This window comes from Sphaerodactylus townsendi, linkage group LG04 (assembly GCF_021028975.2).
Source record: "Sphaerodactylus townsendi isolate TG3544 linkage group LG04, MPM_Stown_v2.3, whole genome shotgun sequence".
NCBI lineage: Eukaryota > Metazoa > Chordata > Lepidosauria > Squamata > Sphaerodactylidae > Sphaerodactylus > Sphaerodactylus townsendi.
The window spans coordinates 16,942,772-16,958,924 of NC_059428.1; the positions used below are offsets into that span (position 1 = coordinate 16,942,772).

The 16,153-nt window shown below is 47.7% G+C and overlaps 1 protein-coding gene across 3 annotated transcripts in view; it reads left to right on the top strand.

Moving 5' to 3' along the window:
- Positions 1 to 13,416, top strand: part of LOC125430802 (N-acetylated-alpha-linked acidic dipeptidase 2-like) — a 40,103-nt gene extending 26,687 nt beyond the window's left edge. For all 3 annotated transcript variants that reach the window (XM_048493040.1, XM_048493041.1, XM_048493043.1), the window contains 9 exons: positions 297 to 379; positions 530 to 593; positions 3,513 to 3,580; positions 4,707 to 4,798; positions 5,552 to 5,642; positions 6,637 to 6,901; positions 10,125 to 10,206; positions 10,649 to 10,741; positions 12,646 to 13,416. In XM_048493040.1, the coding sequence (XP_048348997.1) occupies positions 297 to 379; positions 530 to 593; positions 3,513 to 3,580; positions 4,707 to 4,798; positions 5,552 to 5,642; positions 6,637 to 6,901; positions 10,125 to 10,206; positions 10,649 to 10,741; positions 12,646 to 12,835 (1,028 nt within the window). In that variant the 3' untranslated portion in view covers positions 12,836 to 13,416. The remainder of the gene's footprint in view (positions 1 to 296; positions 380 to 529; positions 594 to 3,512; positions 3,581 to 4,706; positions 4,799 to 5,551; positions 5,643 to 6,636; positions 6,902 to 10,124; positions 10,207 to 10,648; positions 10,742 to 12,645) is intronic.
- The last annotated feature ends 2,737 nt before the right edge of the window (positions 13,417 to 16,153 follow it).

Consider the following 16,153-nt stretch of genomic DNA (forward strand, 5'->3'; position numbering starts at 1 on the left):
TGTAGGAACAAGCTTTTAAATGTACCCTGGGTTTTTTTCCAAAGATGTGTGGGAGAGATGCAGCCCTGTTTCCAAGTACCCATTTCTTCCCCCAACAGGAATTGGGATCAGAACTCAGAAAGCTCTGGCAGTTTCTATCCCTTTACACACACCCAGAAGTACTATGGAGAGTATTTAAGTGGGAACAGATAGTATCATGGAACATTGGGGGTTCCCCTTCCCCCTTTAAAAGAACTCTATAATCTACAGTGAAAAATATAATCTTTTTTTGTATAACTTGAATTCCGTAATTGCAGGTTGGAGGCCTAGAAGAACTATTGTTTTTGCCAGCTGGGATGCAGAAGAATTTGGATTATTGGGATCCACAGAGTGGGCGGAGGTGAGCAGCTGACTTCGGGCAAGGATCTAATGCTGATGCATGCAAACAGGGTGGATGTGTCTCTCTCAAGCTCTCTGTCCCATTGCTACTGGGATGTCTGATGACCTATCTCCTATTGAGCAATGAAGCTTTTTTATTTCACAATTGCAGGAGAATGCCAAAATCCTGCAGGCCCGGGCTGTCGCTTACATCAACACAGACTCTTCTATAGAGGGTGAGTGTTCCAAAAGCTGGAATTGGGGTTTTGGTTCTGTAAGAAGCCCCAAGTCCTTTAGTTTCGAGTGGAGCTGCAGCTTGCATTTATTTGTATGGTTGTTTTAAAATACATTTCTTCAAGTGCTGCCTTTTGGATGGGGTGTGTGTCTGGATTTCTTGGCAGCAAGTCACCTCTGATTAATAGCGACCCCTGGTGGATTTTTCAAGGCAAGAGATTAACAGCAGTGGTTTGCCATCAGCTGCCTTCATGTCACAGCCCTTGGAGATCTCCCATCCAAACGCTTGATCCCGGTTAGCTTCTGAGATCTGATAGCTGGCCTAAGCTATCCAGACAGGGCAGGAGGGACAGAGATGTTACCTGAAGTGGTGGGAGTCTCTCACGTTCAGAGTGGGGACTTAGCAAGAGCAGACTGGTGCCTTGATTGCCTGTGTATATTGAAGTCAGCTTTTGCAAGAAACTTGCAGGATGGCAACTAAAGTTTAACAATATTTATTTAGAGACAACAGGGGCACACCAGCACACAATAATCAAAGCAGTAGAACACACACAACCCTAAAATATAAGCAGTTATGTGTTTCATTAACACAGTGGTTACACTGAACAGGCAGAGGACACATATAATAAGGCAGCTACATTGACAGGGTTGCACCTCAATTACCTGGATACAATCACTGTCTACAGTTTACATAGCCATGGTCTCCGGTTAGGAATGCACCTCAATCAGCTGGGTGCCGTCCCTGATATCCTCACACCTGGCTTTTGAATCTGCATATTCTGTGGTACCTAGCTTAACAGGGGGACATCTGATCAGTGCTTTTTCTATCCTCACCCTTTTTGTTGATTTGCATTGAAGAGCTGGCCTTATCAAGAATTCAGTAGTCATCCATTAAAAACCTGCCTGTTTTGCGATATTTTAGGTAGATTGTAATAAAAATACCTTAGGGCTGGATTTTTCTGCACTTTGATATGATTACCTGCAGCTTGGAGAATAAACCATACCTCATAAGTTATGCAAACTAAGAAACAGTACTAATGTCCTTCACATGTACAAGAGGGGGAACAGAGATATAACTTTTCAAGCCTCTTCTAGCTTTGCTAATTGAAACTGGGCCTCCCGTGCTGCTGTTAACAGTTTTCAAGGCAGGGAAAAGGCATTTCCTTTCAAACCTGTCCGTTCAAATAGCTAAGAAAGGCAGATGATGCCTGTTTTCAATCAGACAAAGGAAATGGGGGGTCTGAAGGGTTAAATCGCCTGTTCCGTATCACTTGGATCTGAATCGGGGCGATGCTTGCGAGCCATTAACCTTTGGAGCTTTTCAATTTCCAGCATTTGGAATTGATGAAAGATTGCATGTGCAGTTCCCAGCTTCGCCATGTAGGGGTGCATTTGCACAGTCTGAAGAAGTCAGGGTGGGAAGGGGGGTGAGGTAGGAATTGTACCTCGCTCTACCCTCCTGGTGAGAAAAAGCAGCTGTTAAAATGTCACTTAACCACTCTCCCTGAGACATTCCACCATTCTGAAGCCATGGGGGACAGAAACCACAGTCAAACTTTTAAATATTCCAAATCCACAAGGAGACGAGGAAAAGATTAGACTTGTCCTTGCTGATAGCCTTCCTGCTGGGCTAAAAAGAGAAAGCTGTCAGAGAAGCTTGTGTGTTGTGCTGCGTTGTTGCAGAAAGAGCTGAGACTCAGTTCAGAGCCAACCATGTCCTGCGTGTGAGTTGGAAGGGACCTTAGAGGTCATCCGATCCAACCTTCTGCTCAGTGCAGGATATTCAGACTAGAGCATTCCATGCAGATGACATTCCTGTTTCTGCAATGTCCACACTGATGTGACCACTTGGGAGTTATTCCAAGGGGAGGAGGGAGGGGAGGGAAAAAGGGAGGGGTGGCATGCAAGGGAGGGAAGGGAGGGGCCCACAGCATCTGGACATGGCCCACTTACCCTAGCAGAGGGAGGGGAGGGGTGGCAGGCAAGGGAAGGGGAGGGAGGGAGTGAGGGAGTGAGGGGTGGCATGCAAGGGAAGGGGAGGGAGGGAGTGAAGGAGGGGAGGGAGTGAGGGGTGGCAGGCAAGGGAGAGGAGGGAGGGGTCCTGGCATCTGGACATGGCCCACCCGCCCTAGCGGAGGGAGGGGATGGGTGGCATGGAAAGGAAGGGGAGGGAGGGAGGGGAGGGGTGGCATGCAAGGGAGGGGAGGGAGGGGGCCCGGCATCTGGACATGGCCCACCCACCCTAGCAGAGGGAGGGGAGGTGTGGCATGGAAGGAAAGGGGAGGGAGGGGAGGGAGGGGTGGCATGCAAGGGAGGGGAAAGAAACCTGTGTGTTTTGGAAGGCAATCTCAAGTCTGTACAACCCACTTTTCTCCCAGATATTATTTGTTTTGATTTGTTTGTTGGCGTATTTAATATCCTGTCCTTTTCCTTGCAAACTCAAGGCATCTTACAATAGGATCTTTTTGTTTGCAGCCAAGTCACAGATGGGTTATGACGACTTCATAGGGTTTTCAGTGCAAGAGACTAACAGAGGTGGTTTTCCATTGCTCAAGAAGGGGAAGAGCTGCTTTTCAAAATATGCACAGCCTTTAATTTGAGAGGGAAGCTTGCACCAAATAAAGGCACTTTTAAAAAGTCAGATGTCTGTCTTTAACCAATCTTGATCCTCCTTAATCTGAGATGGCAAATGCCTTAGCAGACCAGGTGCTCGGGAGCAGCAGCAGCAGCAGCAGCAGCAGAAGGCCCTTGCTTTCACATCCTGCACGTGAGCTCCCAAAGGCACCTGGTGGGCCACTGCGAGTAGCAGAGTGCTGGACTAGATGGACTAGAAGATCCAGCAGGCTCTTTCATATGTCCTTATGTTCTTATGTCCATTTCCATCTGTATAAAGCATCTTCTGTCTGTGTGTCAACTTTCAGGCAACTACACACTGAGAGTTGACTGCTCTCCTCTTCTCAACCAGTTAGTGTACCGTCTGACCAAAGAGGTACCATCGACTCTCTTGTCTTTCTGGATCCACTTTTTCCTCCTGCCAGCCTTTCTCTGAGTCCCGGCTAGGTTTGCCAACTCTTGGCAAGGAAATTACTGGAGATTTTGGGGTTGTGTTTTGGGAAGAGATGGGACTTCAATAGGGTATAATGTTATAGAGCAGGGGTGTCAAATTCTGGCCCTCTGGACATTCATGGACTACGATTCCCATGAGCCCCTGCTATAGAGTCCACCTTCCGTTTCCCCAAGGGAACTGATCTCTGTAGCTTGGCAGATCAGTTATGATTTTGGGAGATTTTCCACTGAAAGTTGGCAATCCTCGTCTGGTCTAGGTGACGGAAATAGACACAGGTGTGATTAGCAATTCTGTATAAGTGCAAAAAAAGCATTGAAAACTGTTGGTGGAAGCTAGTAAGGTGGTAGCAAAGATAAGATTTGAATCATTTGGATTGCAAGCTCATATTTTTAATTACAGCAGTGGCGTAGTGGTTAATAGCAGATACATTCTAATCTGGAGGAACCGGGTTTGATTCCCCCGCTCTGCTGCTTGAGCTGCGGAGGTTTAAATGGGGAATTCAGATTAGCCTGTGCACTCCAGCACACGCCAGCTGGGTGACCTTGGGCTAGTCGCAGCTTTTTGGAGCTCTCTCAGCCCCACCAACCTCATAGGGTGTTTGTTGTGAGGGGGGAAGGGCAAGGAAATTTTAACCCCTTTGAGTCTCCTACAGGAGAGAAAGGGGGGGATATAAATCCAAACTCCTACTACTACTACTCAGTTGGAACTAAGCCCCTCTGAGGTCCACTGGAACATGTTGACTGAAAGGATACCTTTCTCCTTTTCTGTTTAGATTCAAATCCAGTAGCACCATGGAGCAACAAGATTTTGGGTGTATAAATTTTCGAGAGTCATACCCATAAAATCTTGTTGGTCTCTCTGGTGGTACTGAACTTGAATCCCTTCTACTGCAGACTCTCCCCCTGAAACTCCATTCCTCTGTTTGTGACTAATTCCTTTGTCTAAATGGTAGAAGGGAATCTGTCCATTTTACGCACTTTCTGGGCCCCTATAATGTTTTCGGTGGGAGTAATAATAATTCCCATAGCATGTTCATTTTCCTCTCTAGGTCTCCAGCCCTGATGAAGGGTCTGAAAGCAAATCGCTCTACGAGAGCTGGCTCGAAAAGGACCCTTCCCCTGGAAGCCCACCTCTTCCCAGGTAACACATCTTCCAATTTGATTCTCACATATGCATTCGTAGCTGGACGATCTGCATGAGCGAGTGAGCCCCCGAAGCTCTATCGCTGCAGTTAAAACTTTAACATGATGCCGTGGCTCTTCAGAAGCATCGGATTAGAGCCCACAGACCTATTCCACTAATGCCAGCACTCTCTTTTGGCACAAGGAACCGTCTTGCCGGTGTGCAAAGTTGTGTTTTGTTTTGCTTTAAACGTCACAAACCAACCGCGGTTCATACAAATGAAGAAATCAGCGACAAACCCTAGTTTGAAATCTTGGTTTGACAAACTGCCTGTCTTCAGATCTGACCAAATTTGATCACACCATGGTTTTTCCTGATGTCGTAGTGCAGCCATAGCTTGTGGGCCTGTGGCTAAAAAACTGGCATGCAGTTTCAGCTGTGTGTCCTCCTCTGCCCATTTTGTCTTTTGCTTTCATTCCTGCTCAGATGTCAGTCTGCTGACTTTCCTTTCTCTCCTTGTTTTCTTGCAGAACCCTCTCTTCCCAGCTTCCTTTCCTATATTCCTGCTGTCCTTCTTCCTTGTATCTTCTGTCTACCCTGACTAAGTTGCTCTGACTGTAATTCATCAGCCTTTGATTGGCTGGCAGGTAAGCCAATCACCACCAGCGTGAGAGAGGTCCATTCCACACACCTTTATTATCTCAAAGGACAACTTCCCCCTTTTCGAGGCTTCGAAGGAGGTCTAACTGAAATGTTCTCTTCTCTGGGCAGAATAAACAAGCTGGGATCGGGCAGCGATTTTGAAGCGTACTTTCAGCGGCTGGGGATCACGTCTGGCAGAGCCCGCTACACTAAGAATAGGGTAAGCTGACCAGCCTGTCTGAAAGCTGATACTGCCATTGGTGGATTTATTTTTGGAGAACTACAAACTGGTCAAATGGCTTTCTTTCCTCCCTGTTGTGTCCTTTTAAAGAGAAAAAAGCCCAACCATTTATCCTGTTTTTATTTTTGTGGCTGCTCCAACTTAATTCTGCTCCATGACAAGGCTGTGCAGTGTTTTGGCATCGAGTACCATGGCGCTAAGTGGAATATTTTTTACCAAAAGTAATCATTGTAATGTTTAATACACTGTCTGTCTGACAGACAAGAATACGTGTTTGACATTTGCTACATGCAAGTGTGAAATTGAGCTTTGGATGCATGATTCAGTATCCCAAGAGTCTCCTTTTTAATTTTTTTAAAACATGCTTATCTTCAGTGGTGGAGCACCAAGGGGAACGGGGGGGGGGGGGGGGCGTCGTGCACCGGGCGCACACCTGGGGGTAGAAAATCGCCCCCTTGCTCCTCCCCAGCAGCTGCCCACCTTGCCCAAAGGGCATTACGCCCCTGGACTTGGGGCCTCTGTGACCCAAAGAAGAGGAGTTTGGATGTATATCCCACTTTTCGCAACTGTAAGGAGTCTCAAAGTTGCTTTACAAACTCCTTCCCTTCCCTTGCCTCCCCCTCCCCTTCCTTGTGAGGTAAATGGAACTGAAAGAGTTCTGAGAGAACTGTTCCCAGGTCACCCAGCAGGCTTTATGTGGAGGAGTGGGGAAACAAATTCAGTTCATTAGATTAGAGTTTGCTGCTCGTGTGGAGGAGTGGGGAATCAAACCCAGTTTTCCAAATTAGAGTCCACCCCTCTTAACCACTGCATGATGCTGCCCCTCTGGTGGATGAATTCTTTGGTGGTTCAACCTGTTGACTGAATTCAAGACACCCAGTGCAGTATCTATTTTGACCCTATGGTGATAGATCGAAATTGACCTTCGTGATGTTGAGGCTGTAGTAATTTGACATTTGTATCTCCTTTCCAGAAGCTGGACAAATTCAGCAGCTATCCTGCCTACCACACTATCTACGAGACCTTTGAGTTGGTCGAGAGGTTTTACGACTCCACCTTCAGGAAGCAGCTTGCCGTCGCTCAGGTCCGAGGAGGCTTGGTTTACGAACTGGCCGATTCCCAAGTCATCCCTTTCAGTTGCCAAGATTATGCCGAAGCCTTGAGATCCTACACCCAGGAGATCTATGATTTGGCCCAGAAACACAAGACAGCACTGGAGACTTACGACGTATCCTTTGGTGAGTGTTAATTGAACAGAACTCAAAATCCATCCACATTTGCCCTTTTGCGGGGCTGTGTCTCTCCTTCCTCCATCCGCAAGGGAGACAGTAAATGTGTACGTAAAACCTTTGCTTAGCGGATGGGAATGATTAGTTCCAAATATTTTCCCCCCTCCCCTCTGGCAAAGTGGTTTGAAGTACAAAGGAATGCCAAAGTCCAGGCATATATTGGAGTTTTCCCTTCAACTAAAAGCCTCATTCTCTGGCACCTCCAGTTAAAAGGATCAAGGAGCAGGTGATACGAAATCCGACACCTGACCCTAAATAGCTGCTGTTGTCAGTCAGAGCAGACAAGACTTACCTTGAGGAACCCAAGGTCTGATTCAGAATAAAACAGCTGCAGGGGTATAGTAACAACAGCTTTTTATAGCTTTTTGGCTGCCTGGTTGCACCAGGAGACAGAGGCTGACAATTCTTTTCATGTTTTCCCTTCCCAGAATTCACCTGTGTCCTTCCTCCTGTGCATCATAGAGTTATCATTTCTCCCATTTGGGGCTTTGCTTTGTAATTTGTTAAGGTGGGCTCTATGTGTGCTGAACGTCTGTGTATTTTTTTTCTCTCTTTCTCACAATACTAGAACCAGGGAGCATACATTGAAAATGCTGGGGGGAAGAATTAGGACTAATAAAAGGAAACACTTCTTCACGCAACGTGTGATTGGTGTTTGGAATATGCTACCACAGGAGGTGGTGATGGCCACCAACCTGGATAGCTTTAAAAGCTTGGATAGTTTGGACAGATTTATGGAGCAGAAGTTGATCTATGGCTACCAATCTTGATCCTCCTTGATCTGAGATTGCAAATGCCTTACCATACCAGATGCCTGGGAGCGGTAGCAGCAGAAGGCCATTGCTTTCACATCCTGCATGTGAGCTCCCAAAGGCATCTGGTGGGCTACTGCGAGTAGCAGAGAGCTGGACTAGATGGACTCTGGTCTTATCTGGCTCTTTCTTATGTTCTTATTTTTAGGAGAAAGGGCTAGGGTGGCAGGAAGAGATGGTGTTTTCATTGAGTTTTTTGGATGGTTTTTATCCAATTGTATTTTTATTATGATTTTATGACTGCTCTCCGCCCAGGGACTCTAGGGATGGGCAAGGAATACATTTACAGAAAAATAAACAAAAGTTCCCTGCAGAAAACCTCTATGCCAGTGATAACAAATCTGTGAGGCATGTGTCAGAGGATCTGTTCGCCACGATGTTTGGGTGACACGCCACCACTACCCAGCAACACCTATTCTCCCTGTCTGAGTCATTTTTGTAATTATTTGACATTATATAATACAGAACACTACACGTGACTGGACAGTAAGAAACTAATATGTAAAGAATTGTTTCTTTTTTGATGAGGTGGGGGGCGGTGAGACGGCAGCATAGTCAAGTTAGGCATTTTCAGTGGCATAGCGCCAAGGGGGGCGTGATGCGCTGGTTGCACGCCAGTGCAGGGGCGTGGCGGGGGCGTTCCAGGGCGTGGTGTGGCAAGCGGGGGCGTGGCAGGGACGCAGGGTGCACACATGCCCCGGGCGCAGTTCCCCCTCGCTAGTTTTGCTCTGTATCTGTGGCTGGTATCTTCTGAGGCACATATTGTTGGAATTTCCAGCCTTGCTTTGCATGCAGCAGCAGCAAGAGCAGCATGGAATTCTGGGAAGCTGCACAAACATTCTAAAGGTGACAGTTGAAATCCGTTGGTAGTGTTCTGTTCCCTCACCACACACTAGGAGACTGCCTGACTAACTAACTAAAAGAAAGATGCTCTGTATACTGCTCTGTAAACCAAATGATATATAAATGTGCTCTGACTATGTACTATAAGATATTGTAACACAACCAGACTGTAACAAACCATTCGCCGTACATGTAACTATTATTTGTGATACTGTATATAATGTATGCTTTCTCTCTCAGTTCAAGTAAAGTCCTGCTTACGTTTTATAATGAACTTCTGAGGTAAAACGGCTGGTCTTTTGACAGATAACCATTCTAATTCGATGTGCCGCACAATCCACATTTCCGCTCGCAACTTTGCTTGACAGGATTATGTATTCCAAATATACCTGTTGCCCTTCACATATGTCATGGATAGACACATCTCGCTGCGACATGCCTCTGAAAATGACAGCCACAGATACGGGCTCTGGGCATTTTTAAGTGATTGTTGTGCTTCAAAGCTTTGCCATCCATGTTTTATGTCGTGGTGAAGGCAGGTACCAAGGCTGTGCTGTTTCTTTGTGCCACGCCCCAAATAAAACGTTTTAACCTGCTTCTGAGAAGCAGCACAAATTCCAGCATATAGTAGTGCAAACTTCAGAAAGAACAGAGGGCATCTCAAAAAGGCTCCTTGTGCTTCCTTCATGAGGAGGCTTTTTGAGAACTGCGCGTGCTAACTTTGATCAGCAAAAGATGTTAGGTCTTGGCCGAGAATGCGTGGTCTGTGTCCAAAGCCAGGTAGCAGCAGGATCGTGGCCATTCACACCTGCCGGCTTCACTTCCCACTTCCTGTGGCCATTTGCCCTAATCTATGAAAGAGATTGCAAGGTACACATATGTACAGGTGCCTTAGATGCAACACAGGATCCTACCTTTTGCAGGGTTGCTGATTGTGCTGTTAGAAAGTCTATGTAGTGTAGCTTGTGTGCAGGTTATAGAAAACTTGTTTTTGAGATGGCAGCAGAGCCCAGGAAAACAATCCAGGCATCACATTGCTCAACCATTCAGTGCATTCGCCACAACTCAGAAAATTTCTCGAACCACTTCATCCCTTAAAGTGGGGCTCGCCTGACATTATGCTAAGCCAACTTACAGCCTTCAGGGGTGCTGGTTGATACAGGCCAGCCAGTTCTGTGGATTTCCAGCACTGATTTATTTATATTGTCGAAGGCTTTCATGACTGAAATAAACTGGCGTGGGTTTGCCTGGGCTGTGTGGTCATGGTTTGGTAGTTTTTGCTTCTAACATTTTGCCCGTATCTGTGGCTGGCATTTTCAGAGGCATGTGCGAAATGGTAGAAGCAAAAACTGCCAGACTACGGCCCCACAGCCCAGAAGACCAACCACAGCCAATTAATCAATTTGTTTTCCTGAAATAAAGAGAAGGAGATTTTTCCTCCCCTGTAAAGACATGGCTTCTCTCCCTTACACCCCTTCCTTGAGCTACTGACTCCAGGTCTCTTTCTGTATTTCCAGATGCTCTTTTTTCCTCCGTGGCTAATTTCACTGCAGCTGCGGCAGATTTTCACCAAAGGTTGGCGCAGCTCGATAAGAACAAGTAAGTAAAAAGGAGGGAAAAAATCCCCCGGTGAAATGCATCTCCGCTTGTTCAGCGTTTGTCTGGGTCAGATTCACAAGGCATACTGACCTACATAAATACAACAAAATCCAGAGGGGTAACTCACACGAACACAGGAAGCTGCCTTATACTTGAACCCATCAATCCCTCAAAGTCAGTATTGCCTGCTCAGAAAGGCAGCTGCTCTCCAGTATCCCAGCACAGGTCTAGCACATCATTTTTCCAGGGGACTGGAAAACACAAAAGCAAAGACAGATAAAATGATGTGGGTTTTACCGAGCCAAACGGTTGCAAAAATATTTCCAGCTGGTTGGAAGGAAGTTGCCCTGGCTGCGGTAGAAACCCCAGGGTAAACAGGTCCAGGAGTCTTATCCATGTGCGAAAATAACTAACCCCTGTCTGTTTTCTCCGTCTCCTGCAGCCCCATAGCCGTGCGGAGCATGAACGATCAACTGATGCTTCTTGAGAGAGCGTTCACTGACCCGCTGGGCTTACCAGGCAGACCATTCTACAGGTAAAAAGCTCCTGTAGAGTCATTTCCTTGGCTTTTCCATACAGTGCTGAGACCAGGGGCTTTCAGTTGAATTGGGGGGAGGAATCCCCCTTCAGAAGAAACTGGAGAGTTTTGACAGCAGCGAGAACAGGTAGCAGGTTGGCTTCTAAAAGTCGTCTCCAGCCACTGCACAGCGCTCATCTCACTTACCAAAAGAGGTGTTATTTTTGATCAGATTTCTGTTCTGCCTTTGTACTTTATAAGCTTCAACAATGTTGTTGTGTTTAAGAACATAAGAACATAAGAACTAGCCTGCTGGATCAGACCAGAGTCCATCTAGTCCCGCACTCTGCTACTCGCAGTGGCCCACCAGGTGCCTTTGGGAGCTCACATGCAGGAGGTGAAAGCAATGACCTGCTGCTGCTGCTGCTCCTGAGCACCTGGTCTGTTAAGGCATTTGCAATCTCAGATCAAGGAGGATCAAGATTGGTAACCATAGATCGACTTCTCCTCCATAAATCTGTCCAAGCCCTTTTTAAAGCTATCCAGGTTAGTGGCCATCACCACCTCCTGTGGCAGCATGTTCCAAACACCAATCACACAGTTGCGTGAAGAAGTGTTTCCTTTTGTTAGTCCTAATTCTTCCCCCCAGTATTTTCATGGGGTTGGATCCTGTAGAACTGTAGAAATCATGGGGTTGGATCCTGTAGAACTGTTCTGTCAGTGGAGGCGCTTAACTGTATTGGAAGGAGCATTCTTCTGACACAAGATGCTCAGGAAACTGACTGTCAGGAGTTTTCCAGGTTGTGTGGTCGTGGTCTAGTAGTTTTGGCTCCTAACATTCTACCGACATCTATTGCTGGTCTGTTCAGAGGCATGCCACAGTGAAACGTGTTTCTCTCGATGGCACAGACATCTCACTGTGACATGCCTCTGAAATGCCAGCTATAGATGCGGGCGAAGCCTTAGGAGCATAAGGTGAGGGCATAAGGCAGTGATGGCGAACCTTTTCGAGACCGAGTGCCCAAACTGCAACCCAAAACCCACCTATCTATTGCAAAGTGCCAACATGGCAATTTAACCTGAATACTGAGGTTTTAGTTTTTTAAAAAATGGTTGGGTCCGTGGTGTGCATTACTTGGGAGTAAGCTTGGTGGTAGTTGTTGGCTTTGCTTTGAAGCAACCATGCGACTCTTTGAACGGGTGAATCACGACCCTAGGAGGGTTTACTCAGAAGCAAGCCCCATTGCCAGCAACCGAGCTTACTCCCAGGTAAAGGATCGCACTTTAGTTCTTCGCATGAAAATCAGTGGGGTTTAACAGTGCTTAACAGGGTTACCTATACTGCTTCCCCAAAACTAGGTCTTAGGTTTAATGCTAATAATCGAGCCCAGCGGTCCAGGCCAGCCTAGATGTGTGTGTGTGTGTGTGGGGGGGGCGATTCCCCCCCACATGACGAACTGTATTTGCACTTGCCCACAAAGAGGGCTCTGAGTGCCACCTCTGGCACCTGTGCCATAGGTTCGCCATCACTGGCATAAGGACTAGAAACTTGGAATTGTTTTTAATTAACCAGAAATTGGAGATCCTTGGGAAGCTTAAGCCTGCCTCTCCACAGAGTCAGGGTTGTTCCATTTAGCCTCCCATTAAGACTGCTGCCTCTTTTTTCCCCAAGAGCCAACGCTGGCGTAGTGGTTAACAGCATCAGACTCTAATCTGATGCCTTCACCTGCACGGGTTTGTTCCCCCGCTCCTACACATGAAGCCTGCTAGGTGACCGTGAACTACTCACAGTTCTCTCAGAACTCTCTCAGCCCCGCCTACCCTGCAAGGTGTTTGTTGTGAAGAGAAGGGAAGACATATCGAGACTCCAGAAGGTCGAAAAAAAGCAGGGTGTCAAAACCAACTCTCCTTTCTTTTCACAGACACGTTATTTTTGCACCGAGCAGCCACAACAAGTATGCCGGCGTCTCCTTCCCCGGGATCTTCGACGCCATGTTCGACATTTCGAGCAAGAAGGATCAGCGGAACGCGTGGCAGGAGGTCAAGAGGCAGATCTCCATTGCCGTCTTCACGGTGGAATCTGCCGCAGGGACTCTGACAGCTGCCGTGTAGGTGGTTTCCTCCGCAGGGGTGATGCTCACTTGTGGCACAGCCAAGTGAGAACAGATCCAGCAACTACATCCTAACAACAATTTGCTTGGTATTTCCAGGAAGTTAAAGACACGTGGCAGGCAAAACTAGGATGGGAAGACCCAACATATTCCCCGATTTTGTCCTTAACTGAGGTCGTTATCTTCAGCCGGTCAAGGGATGGAGTTCAGATCAACCTCTTCCAACCTTGACCTTGCGTTGTTATTTTGAACTGGGCAGAGACTCTGAGCCCCTGAAGGAAAGCTACACGTCTCCTTTCCTCCAAACTCTGTCCTACCACATGTTACATTTGGGACAGACTCTTCCAACATGGCTTTGGGGACCTCCTTGGTTTCTCAAGATCTGAGAGATGTCAGGTCAGAATCCCCACTTTGCTGTGCAAGCTTGCTGGGTGACTTTAGGACAGTCACGCCCTCGATCTAATCTACCTCACAGGGTTGTTGTGGTGATAAAAAGGTGAGAATTGTAAATGCTGTCCATTGGGGGAGGGGGGAAAGTGGGGTATAGATGAAATAAACAGCTTTAGCCCGTTGAGATCAAAATACTTCTTCTACATTATTTCAGACATTTGTACAACAGCTCTGTAAAGATGGCTGGTATTTGTTACTCCCTTCTGAGGACATTGAAGCTAGTGGGCTTAGGAAGACATTGCTCCACTTAAGATAAAAGTGGAGTCCGGCAGTACTCGAAGAAGTGAGCCACAAAGGCGTAACATCCTGGATGATTTTGTTGGTCTTTGCGATGGTAAATTTTGTCCTGCTCCTATAGACTAACAGGGCTATGCTCACCCCAAACCATCCGCATAAGATGGCCGTGTGTGTTGTTCAAGGTCATGAATTCAGTGTAGAGCAGTGTTTCCCAACCTTTTCGACATCACGGTACCCTTGACCTCACTCTTCATAGCTCATGGTACCCCTGCCATCCCCCCACCCCAGTGCCCCTGCTTGCACCCCCCCACCACCACCTTCCCTTTCCAGGGTGAAGGGAAGCACTGGGGGGGTGCGGGAATTGGCTGCTGACTTTGCGTCAGGCCCTGCCTCCTGGGCCAGCTCACCGGTGGGAGACACCACAAAAGTGAGGGGGGCTGGTAGTGTTGCCGCAGTACCCCTGGGACATGCTCACGGCACCCCAGGGTACCATGGAACCCTGGTTGGGAATCGCTGGTGTAGAGGCTAAATCTGAAGCAAGAACTTATACATAGCTTAGCATTTTCCCTTTATCACTACAACAGCTTGTAAATAGGGCTGCCAGCTGGCCTGGAGGGGAAAAAAATCATCCCGTCACTTTAATCCAGCATGGTGTAGTAGTTAAGAGTGGCAGACTCTAATCTGGAGAACCAGGTTTGATTCCCCACTCCTCCACATGAGTGACGGATTCTGATCTAGTGAACATGGTTCGATTCCTCACTCTTCCACATGAAGACCTTGGACCAGCCACAGTTCTCTCAGCACTCTCTCAGCCCCATTTACCTCACGAGGGCCGTTTCCCCACTCACCTTTGGTTGCGCACTACTCTCGTCAAATAATCCGGGGGCCTGCTGCATTCCCCACTTCCTCAACGGCGACAACGCAGCATCCCCGATTCTGCTGCTCTCTTTCCTCCTCAGCGTGTATCTTTTTTGCTGCTGGATGGTCCAGAACCTTTCTGAAAACAAGCTGCGGTGGGGAGTCAGGCCTCGCGCTCAAAAGCTGCGATTCTAAGGAGTGCGGTTTGCCTCAGCGTTATTTTTTTTAAGTGGGGAAACGGCCCAGGTGTCTGTTGTGAAGAGAGGAAGGGAAAGGAGTAAATCGCTTTGAGACTCCTTACAGCATAGGTGTCAAACTCGCAGCCCTCCAGATGTTATGGACTCCAGTTCCCATCATCCCCTGCCAGCATCATGCTGGCAGGGGATGATGGGAACTGTAGTCCATAACATCTGGAGGGCCACGAGTTTGACACCTGTGCCTTACAGGAGAGAAAGGTAGGATATGCATCCAAACTCCTCCTTTTTTTTCATAGAGGCTTGATACGTGGAAACGGGCACTTGAAGTTTGTCACGGCATGGAGGTCAATAATGTAGCCTGGTCAATAACATCCCTTTAAGTCCGTATTAAAGGGAGAGGATGTTTTTATACCAAGGGAACTGGAAGCCCTATTTGCAAAGGCTCCAGAAATGGTCACTGCCCACCTGAAGAGAGAGAGAGAGAGAGAGAGAGAGAGAGAGAGTTTGGATTTATATCCCCCCTTTCTCTCCTGTAGGAGACTCAAAGGGGCTTACAATCTCCTTGCCCTTCCCCCCTCACAACAAACACCCTGTGAGGTGGGTGGGGCTGAGAGAGCTCCGGAAAGCTGTGACTAGCCCAAGGTCACCCAGCTGGCGTGTGTGGGAGTGCACAGGCTAATCTGAATTCCCCAGATAAGCCTCCGCAGCTCAAGCGGCAGAGCGGGGAATCAAACCCGTACCTCCAGATCAGAGTACACCTGCTCTTAGCCACTAGAGGATACTTGTGGCGAGGCAAGCATGCAGCTGCGGCCCGTCGAAAATCCACTCCAGGGCAATCGGCCAGTCCTGGCACTCTTGATTTACAGCACAGACCAAGTATGAACACATTTTGAACCAAACTTTTGCCCGTTTAAATGGACACAGCACTCCTGTTCGCAGCAGGGTTTTCCCCTCGAGATGATTTAACCTGGCCCTGTAGAGTTTATTTTTCTTCCTCCGAAGCCCCGCCGAGCATCAATTTATTCCTTATTTTCCATGGCTAGGTTTTCATCCCCCCCACCCTTTCAAAGGTCATCACGTCCACCTCTAATCGACAACACCCACTGGCAACTCTTTACAAGAACAAAATCAGCTCACGCAGCTAGGCTATTATGGAATAAATTCCCAAGAACCGCGACCGGGGTTTTCCCCCCTTCCAGAGCTGAGTGTCAGACATCGACGTGAGACGGCCTTGAAAACAGAGAGGGACACTGCTGTGGCTGAATTGCAACCTGATTGCAAATGGGGAGCGGCACGCCCAAGCAGTCAAAAAGACATCGCTCCCTGCTGCTATTCCAATTTTGCCATCACGGCTAATAGCCGTTGGCGGACATCTCCCAACCTCGAGTGTGTCTAATCACCTTTAAAAGCTACCTGAGTTAGTGGCCGTGGATCCCCTGCTGGTGAATTCCACAATTTCCTTATTCCCTGCGTGACGTGCTTTTATTGGCCTGACTTTGATCCACGGCTCGTCCATTACATTCCCCGCATTCTAATATTTCGGGCGTATAAAAGCTGTCTGTATCCCCCTGTCTTAT